This window comes from Mesitornis unicolor, unplaced genomic scaffold (genome assembly GCF_000695765.1).
Source record: "Mesitornis unicolor isolate BGI_N332 unplaced genomic scaffold, ASM69576v1 scaffold15058, whole genome shotgun sequence".
Lineage (NCBI taxonomy): Eukaryota > Metazoa > Chordata > Aves > Mesitornithiformes > Mesitornithidae > Mesitornis > Mesitornis unicolor.
This window is the reverse complement of record NW_010202651.1, coordinates 20-9,032: the sequence shown is the minus strand read 5'-3', so window position 1 is coordinate 9,032 and position 9,013 is coordinate 20. Positions and strand designations below refer to the sequence as shown.

The 9,013-nt window shown below is 59.0% G+C and overlaps 1 protein-coding gene across 1 annotated transcript; it reads left to right on the top strand.

Moving 5' to 3' along the window:
- The first annotated feature begins 437 nt into the window (after positions 1-437).
- Positions 438-8,743, top strand: STRIP1 (striatin interacting protein 1). Its single transcript, XM_010190465.1, has 21 exons — positions 438-452; positions 617-686; positions 978-1,052; positions 1,312-1,446; positions 1,923-2,043; positions 2,386-2,454; positions 2,853-2,959; positions 3,354-3,481; positions 3,938-4,120; positions 4,197-4,414; positions 4,641-4,706; positions 4,862-4,925; positions 5,295-5,366; positions 5,594-5,668; positions 5,846-5,943; positions 6,030-6,156; positions 6,239-6,339; positions 6,548-6,614; positions 7,676-7,780; positions 8,010-8,214; positions 8,455-8,743. The coding sequence occupies exons 1-21, from the start codon at positions 438-440 to the stop codon at positions 8,700-8,702; spliced, it is 2,349 nt and encodes a 782-aa protein (XP_010188767.1). The 3' UTR covers positions 8,703-8,743.
- The last annotated feature ends 270 nt before the right edge of the window (positions 8,744-9,013 follow it).

Below are 9,013 nucleotides of genomic sequence, written 5' to 3'. Positions count from 1 at the left end.
GAGGGCAGTGAGGACACTTTGGGTGCCAGGGGACGGCTCCCAGCCCCAAGGAGCAGTGCAGACCCCCTCACCCTTCAAGCAGCCAGGGGTGGTGGATCAGCCCTGAGATTTGGGAGGGTTTCGCTGTGGGTCTGCGTTGATGATTTGCTTAAAGGGAGCGGATGTTTTGTGCTATGTTTGTCCTGCTTGGAGTCATTTCTCCCTGTTCACATCTGCTGGCATCCCTCCCTTACTGACAGCAGGGAGACAGCCTAAATGTTCACACTCCTCTGCAAAATGGGTCCCACAGAACCCACTCCCCACCCTGAAATTAAACCCGCCCCGTCTCCTGCTTTGTATTTTGGCCTTTTGGGGCTTCCGGAGAGTTTCAGAGGTGGTGCAGTGGCAGGGGCTGCGCATCGGCGCAGCGCAGCGTGGCTCAATGCGGCAGAGCCGGGATGGAGATGCCGGAGGTGGGTAGGGGTTGCCTTGGTAACGTTTACGCCGCTGCGGGTGCTTTTTTGGTCTCTCCAACAGAAGACGCAGCCCTGGGTTTGCGGGAGGATGAGGTGAATCGTCACCGTCCTGGGGATTTGGGCTTGCCTGTAATTTAACCGGATTCTTTCTCTGCTTTCAGGGCTATTCGGAGTCCCCAGACCTGGAGTTCGAATATGCAGACACCGACAAGTGGGCAGCAGAGCTCTCTGGTAAGGGGCTCATCCTGATGGATCAACTCATCAGCCATGATTTTCATCCCTGGTGGTGATTAGAGGAGCTCTTTCAACCCCAGCATTACTCTGGGGTTGTCTTTAAACACCTCATTTTTATTAAAAGAGACGTAATATCATGTAATTATTTCTTTTAGCCCTTCGCTGGGTGTATTTTTTTTGCATTTCCCTCATTTTGGTTAAAAGCGTGGTTACCGTGGCCGGGTTGCAGCTTTCTGTGGTGGCTCAGTGCAGGTTGATGGAGATTTTTCCTCTGTGCTCTCCTGGCAGAGCTGTACAGCTACACTGAGGGGCCCGAATTCCTGCTCAACCGCAAGTGCTTCGAGGAGGACTTCAGGATCCACGGTAAGACCCTTCTGCGAGACCTCTCGTACCTCTGGGGAGGGACAGGGATCTCCTGCAGGACACGCAGGATTGAGGCTGCGTCAGAATTTGGCAATCTTCACAGCATTTGTGCTGGAGACTTCGTTGGTGAGCGTGAGCTGGCCCTGGAGGGGCAGCGCTGTTTTCCATCACACCGAATCCTTTTGAGCTTTTCCAGTTTGTGTCCAGGGCAGGAAGTGATGCCCCATGCTCCTAACCCTGCCTTGCTTTGGCTTTTCAGTGCGGGACAAGAAATGGACGGAGCTGGACAAGAACCAGCACCGCACCCACGCCATGCGGCTCCTCGACGGGCTGGAGGTCACCGCGCGGGAGAAGAGGCTGAGGGTTGCCCGTGCCATCCTTTACGTTGCCCAAGGTGAGCCTGGGCCTCCGCCCCCTTAAATTTCCCCATTGCTAAATCCAAGTAATGGTTTGGAGGCTGTAAATTTAAAATATTGAGAAGATTTTCAAATCGCTGGTTGGGTTTGCGGTCAACAACTTGATGGACAGCGGTGATGTGGCAGGGGGTTGGAACCAGATGATCTTAAAGGTCCTTTCCAACCCAAACCATCCTGTGCTTCTCTTTCCTTGCATGTTTTATTTCACCTGGGACATCCAGAACGCAGCCAGTTCTGGAAGCCAGACAATTTATAGGAGTTTGGTCCAAAATTTGGCTGACTTCCCTGTGCCATCCCAGCTCTGCCAGACCTGGGCTGCATCACCCACAGGAGGACAATTCCCTCCTTTGCATCTGACTTCTTGCCTTAAAATTAAGGCCCTGGGTTGAACATGGCAGTGTGGGAGGCCCAGGGGTCCCTTTGGAGGTGGGATCCAGTGAGGGTGTCGTTGCAGGCACGTTTGGGGAGTGCGGCTCCGAGGCCGAGGTGCAGGCCTGGATGCGGTACAACATCTTCCTCTTGCTGGAGGTGGGGACGTTCAGCGCTTTGGTGGAGCTGCTGAACATGGAGATCGAGTGAGTACAGGGGGGAGACGCTTCCCAAAAAGCCCTGCAGCTCCTTGGTGGGGATTTTCCCACTTTGTGGCAGTCTCAGTCCTGGTCTGTCTATCCCTAATCCCATTCCTGCATCCTCTGTTGTTCTGGGTGGATGTGGGGTGTAGGATCACACCTGATTTATCCAGAAATCCACTCTGAGCTGTGCTGCCTGGCAGCAGAGATGGATCTGTTCCTCCTTGGATGGATCAGGGGGCTCGCTGCAGCGATTTCTAGTGCAGGGTTTGGCTCTGGTGCAGGAGTTGCTTGTGGTGGAGTTCAGACGTCCCCAAAGGCGCCTCTGAGGCTGTTTTCCCTCCGCAGCAACAGCGCGGCGTGCAGCAGCGCCGTCAGGAAGCCGGCCATCTCCCTGGCTGACAGCACGGACCTCAGGTACGGGGCAGGGGCTGAGGGGATGCTCAGGGGGTGAGGAGAGGGACCCAGTGTTTGCTGGATGAGACCAGGGGGTGCCCCAAGGCTGTACCAGCATCTCCCCCAGCTCCGTGGGCATCGTCAGATACACTTGGGTCTGCTCAGCCCATAAATGTCCCTTGTGCTCAGCATGCACTGCAGACACATGGCTTGGTGGGGGCATGAAAGCAGTAAATATATAGAAAAGCAGGTTTTCTTCCTGCTTTGACTTGCAGAGATGTTTTTCCCCAGTGCCTGCACCCTGTGTGCAGTGGGTGCATGGAGGCCGGGGCAGATCCAGCCTCCCCCAGAGCTCTGGGTGCTGGTGGAACCCCCATAACTCATCCCAACTGGGGGTGATTCTCTCTTGGGTGCTGCAGGGTGCTGCTGAACATCATGTACCTGATCGTGGAGACGGTTCGACAGGAGGCCGAGGGGGACAAGCCCGAGTGGAAGAGCATGAGGCAAACCTTCCGAGCAGAGCTGGGTGAGCATTGGTCACTTTGGGGCTGATGGGGTGGAGGTTTCTGGAGCTGGAGAGCGAGGGTGTGAGATGGGTTTGAATGGGGCTGGCAGCTCTGGGTTGGTTTCTGTTAGGGTGAACTGGTGGGGCAAAGCAGGGTGAGCAGACCAAGGCAGCCTTTTCTGCTGTTTGGGGGAAAAAAGAACTGAATATTGGGGCTGTTGTTTCCTCTCGACACAAAGGTGGGCAATTATGGAGGCTGCAAGGCCTTGGAAAGGAGGAGAGGAGCTGTTGGGGTGAGATGAGGGTCTCAGATGGGGACTGCAGAGGCTGTGGGAGAACAAAGGGACTGGTGGTGCTGGTGGTTGGGGTGAGGACAAGGACGAGAAATGTGGGGTTTGATGCCCTGTGGTTCCAGGAGCCCCCCTGTACAACAACGAGCCCTTCTCCGTCATGCTCTTTGGGATGGTGACCAAATTCTGCAGCGGCCACGCTCCCCATTTCCCCATGAAGAAGGTGCTGCTCCTGCTCTGGAAGACTGTGCTGGTGAGGAGAGGCTGTGGGGTGCTCTGATACACAACTTGTGGTGGTTTGTTCGGCAGAGGAAGGAAGTTCTGCTCTCAGGGCTGGCTGTAATTGCTGCATCCTCTGTTTCTGGCATTCACCGAGCAGTTTGCGTGCTGTTAAACCCACCCCTAGGTTTCAGCCCACGGAGGGAGCGTTGGATATTGGTGTCTGGAGCTGGATACCAAGGATGGACCCAAAGTGAGGTCCCTGTCTGGGGTCTGGTTGAAAGAAAAGGTCCAGATGCTTCATCTGTGGGTGCCTGAGCACCCCCCTGTCCTTTCTGCCTTTCACAATGACAAGAGCAGCATGAGGACGCCCCGGGGAAGGATTTGGGACCCCTGGAGAGCAGATTTGGGGAGGGCAGGTGGAGAAAGCCCCAATGCTGCGTGTCGAGGAGTCCCCTGTGCTCAGGATGCCGTGCTCTCCCCATTGCAGTGCACCCTGGGAGGCTTCGAGGAGCTCCAGAGCATGAAGGCGGAGAAGAGGGAGATCCTGGGCCTCCCACCGCTCCCTGAGGACAGCATTAAAGTGATCCGCAACATGCGAGCGGCCTCCCCGCCCGCCTCCGCCTCCGACCTCATCGAGCAGCAGCAGAAGAGAGGACGACGGGAGCACAAGGTGGGGGACGGTGACACCACCGACCTCGAAGCTGCATGTCCCCAGGTTATTCACCTGTCTGCTTTTCTCTCTCCAGGCCCTAATTAAGCAGGATAACCTGGATGCCTTTAACGAACGGGACCCTTACAAAGCTGACGACTCCCGTGAGGAAGAGGAGGAGAACGACGACGACAACAGCCTGGAGGGAGAGACCTTCCCCCTGGAGCGGGATGAAGTGATGCCTCCGCCCACCCAGCACCCCCCAAGCGACCGCATCACCTGCCCCAAGGGGCTGCCCTGGGCCCCCAAAGTCCGGTGAGTCCATGGGGCTGGGGAAAACGGAGGCTGTTAAATGTGGAGAACTTCAGGAGGATGTTGGGGATGGGGTGGTCAGTTTGATGGTCCCTTTGGTGGCTGTTCTTTCGGTGGGGTGGGCTCTGCACCATCTCCTTGACCACGAGGCTTTTCCTGATGCCCTGGGGCTGTGCTGTACCCATGTGGACAGGAAGATGTGACTCTTCCCCTTCTCCCTTTGCCGCAGAGAGAAGGACATCGAGATGTTCCTGGAGTCCAGCCGCAGCAAGTTCATCGGCTACACCCTGGGCAGGTGGGTTCCTGCAGAGCCAAACTGGGAGGCTGCTGATTTGGGGGTGGGCAGCAGAGATGTTCTGAGCTCGCTGGTTCCTTTTTGGGGTGGTGGTCTCTGACCTGCCCGTGGGTGGCTCAGGTTTGCTGCTGCCTACCCCCATTTCTCCCCTCCAGTGACACCAACACCGTGGTGGGCTTGCCCAGGCCCATCCACGAGAGCATCCGAACGCTGAAGCTGGTGAGTGCGTTGCTGAATTCCTCCAGCCCCTGCTTTTGGGTGGGTTTCCCTTCCCCATCCCCCTGCACCCATCACAGGTCAAGGGTGCATTTTTCTACCCTCTCTCCCACTTGCTCAGCCCTGTAACGGGAGAGACCTCAAGTTTTCACCCAGGCCCTGGTCTCCTCAGCTGGCCAAACCCCTTTCCTTACTGGTTTCATCCCTTTCTTACTGGGGTTGTCCCAGAGGTGAAGCCAGCAGCCACCAACCTGCCCATCGACATAGGTCACCACTGGGACGGGATTAAGAGGACCTTAACAAGATGAGGGGACCATGCTGGGGCTCCTGGCATGGGTCTGTGGTGTGAACCCCTGCCCTCTCCCCATGCAGCACAAGTACACGTCCATCGCAGAGGTGCAGGTGCACATGGAGGACGAATACCTGCGATCCCCGCTCTCCGGGGTGAGTGTGGGGACAAGGATGGGACAAAACTCCTGATCTGGGGAGCACTCGGTCTCTCCAGGCCTTTTGGCAGGGCTGGGGGGTGTTGCTCTGCTGGGGAGGGAGCACGATTTCCTTGGGGCAGAGGATGGGGTCTGTGGGAAGGTTTTGGGCAGGAGCTGGGGGTCGCAGGGCCTGGGGCTGGTGGCTGTTCCCAGGATGAGGTTTTCTGGTCTCTCTGGCACCAGGGGGAGGAAGAAGTGGAGCAGGTCCCTGCGGAGATCCTGTACCAGGGGCTGCTGCCGAGCCTGCCGCAGTACATGGTGAGTGGGGAGCACTGGGGGTCCCAGGGGGCTCTCCCTCCACTGCTCCATCCTTTCCAGTGATGTGGCCCAGGTTTTCTTCCCACACATCCCTGTTACTCCCTTCTGCGGTGGGGAGTGGGGCTGTAGCTTGTCTCCCTCACACCCATCCCCGTTTCCATCTCTCCCTGCCTCCAGATCGCTCTGCTGAAGATCCTCCTCGCTGCAGCCCCCACCTCCAAAGCCAAGACGGACTCCATCAACATCCTGGCAGACGTTTTGCCAGAGGAGATGCCGTGAGTGACCGCAGAGAGCGAGCGGAGGGGCTTGGGCAATGGTGGGAACGGAATGGGGGACAGGAGGATCCCTCTGTGTCCCCCAGGACCACGGTGCTGCAGAGCATGAAGCTGGGGGTGGACGTCAATCGGCACAAGGAGATCATCGTCAAAGCCATTTCTGCCGTGCTGCTGCTCCTGCTCAAGCACTTCAAGCTCAACCACATCTACCAGGTGAGGTGGGCCAGGGTCCAGAACCCTCCACGGGGCTTTGGGGACCCAGAATTGGTCCCCGTTCACCCATCTTTCTCCCCAGTTTGAGTACATGGCCCAGCACCTGGTCTTTGCCAACTGCATCCCGCTCATCCTGAAGTTTTTCAACCAGAACATCATGTCCTACATCACTGCCAAGAACAGGTACTGCAGGGGGCTGCCCACCTGCACCCCTGCTGGGTGTGGAGAGGGGGTCCCTGCTTGTTTTACCCCTCCTCAACCCCCCCCAGCTGGGACTTGGGTGCAGGTAGACCTAGGGAAATGCCCACCACAGTGGGTGGGAGGTGTGGGGCTGCATTGCCCCAGGGCCAGATCTGGGGGAGCAGCTCAACACCCCCTCTCCTTCCTGCAGCATTTCGGTCCTGGACTACCCCTACTGCGTGGTGCACGAGCTGCCTGAGCTGACGGCAGAGAGCCTGGTGAGTCGCTCCCTTCTCCACCAGCTCCTGGGGTGCTTCCTATGGGGAAAACATGGGTGCAGGGGGACAGCAGGACTCCAGCACCCAACCCTGGGGTGCTTCCCATGGGGAAAACATGGGTGCAGGGAGGCAGCAGAGCTTCAGTACCCAACCCTGGCACCCTGGGATGCTTCCCATGAGAGAAACATGGGTGCAGGGGGACAGCAGGACTCCAGCACCCAACCCTGGGGTGCTTCCCATGGGGAAAACATGGGTGCAGGGGTGCAGCAGGGCTCCAGCACCCAACCCTGGCACCCTGGGGTGCTTGCCACGGGGGGAACATGGGTGCTGGGTGGCAACAGAGCTCCAGCACCCAACCCTGGCACCCTAGGGTGCTTCCCATGAGGGAAACATGGGTGCAGGGGTGCAGCAGGGCTCCAGCACCCAACCCTGGCACCCTGGGGTGCTTGCCACGGGGGGAACATGTGCAGGGGTGCAGCAGGGCTCCAGCACCCAATCCTGGCACCTTGGAGTGCTTCCCATGAGAGAAACATGGGTCCAGGGGGACAGCAGGGCTCCAGCACCCAACCCTGGGGTGCTCCCCATGGGGAAAATACGGGTACAGGGGAGCAGTAGAGCTCCAGCACCCAACCCTGGCACCCTGGGGTGCTTCCCATGGGGGAAATACGGGTGCAGGGGGACAGCAAGACTCCAGGACCCAACCCTGGGGTGCGGGTGCAGGGGGACAGCAAGACTCCAGCACCCAACCCTGGGGTGCTTCCCATGGGGAAAACATGGGTGCAGGGGTGCAGCAGGGCTCCAGCACCCAACCCTGGCACCCTGGGGTGCTTGCCACGGGGGGAACATGGGTGCTGGGTGGCAACAGAGCTCCAGCACCGAACCCTGGCACCCTTAACCCTCCTACACTCAGCCCCTGGTGCTGCTGGGGTTTTTTGGGGTGGATGGGGCTGGCAGACGTCTCCTGCCCATGTGCTGTGCCTTACCCCTTTGGGGAAGGGTGCTGGGACCACCTCGGCCTCTCCTCATCCCTGCACCACTCTCTTGCCTCTGCTTTCTTGCAGGAAGCCGGAGACAACAACCAGTTTTGCTGGAGGAACCTCTTCTCCTGCATAAACCTCCTGCGCATCCTCAACAAGCTGACCAAGTGGAAGCACTCCCGCACTATGGTGAGGGCCGGGGAGCCCACTGGGGCTCAGCCCAGCCAAACTGGGCTGGACCGGGTGATGGGGCTGTGGATACCTTTGGGGTGCCCCTTGTGCCACCTTGCTGGCTGGGTGGAAGGGTTTGTGTGTGCTGGAGGCGATGTTGGTACACGTGGGATGTTTGGATACCCCAGTATCCGTCCTGTCGCCTCACCCCGCTGTCCCCGGCTGCTGGGGTTGCTGTTCCCCGCAGATGCTGGTGGTGTTCAAGTCTGCACCCATCCTGAAGCGGGCGCTGAAGGTGAAGCAGGCCATGATGCAGCTCTACGTGCTGAAGCTCCTCAAGGTGCAGACCAAGTACCTGGGCCGGCAGTGGAGGAAGAGCAACATGAAGACCATGTCGGCCATCTACCAGAAAGTGCGGCACCGTCTCAACGACGACTGGGCCTACGGCAACGGTGCGTCCCCTTCTCTGCTGTCCCTTTGCTGCTCAGGACTTGTGCAGCCCTCGGATTTGGGGTGTGGGGAGGGATTTGGGGTGATGGCATCGCAGGGAGGAGGGCAAGGGCTGACAGTGGCAGCTGTGGGTGCGCGTTTGCTCTTTGTATGGACCTTCGAAGCCCTTTCCCGAGGGATTTGGGCTGGCTGAAGGGCCCCCAGCTCCCCTCTTGACCACCTCCCAAATTCCCTTTGCCCAGACCTGGACGCCCGTCCCTGGGATTTCCAGGCGGAGGAGTGCGCCCTGCGCGCCAGCATCGAGCGTTTCAACTCGCGCCGTTACGACCGGGCCCACAGCAACCCCGATTTTCTGCCGGTGGACAACTGCCTGCAGAGCGTCCTGGGGCAGCGCGTGGACCTGCCCGAGGATTTCCAGGTCAACTACGACCTGTGGCTGGAGAGGGAGGTCTTCTCTCGCCCCATCTCCTGGGAGGAGCTGCTGCAGTGACGGACGATGGAGAGGCAGGGGCAGGCGCTTTGGGGACATCTCGAGGCTTTTTTGGGGGGCGCCTGTGGGTGCCTGGACCCTGCCCCCCCTGTGGTGTGCTTGGGAAGGGGCTGGAGCTGTGGGGTGCTGCCCCTCTGCCTCCCTCCAGCCTGCGCCTCAACCCTGAGGTGAAGGCTTGTTGAGGAGGACAGTGTGCACCCCTGGTCGATGCTTTGTGGGGGCAGCACCCCCATTGCTCTCCTATTGCTCCCCCAAAGCTGGGGGCCCTTGGGTGCTGCTGCAGGATGTGGGGAGCAGAGGCTGTGGTGGCT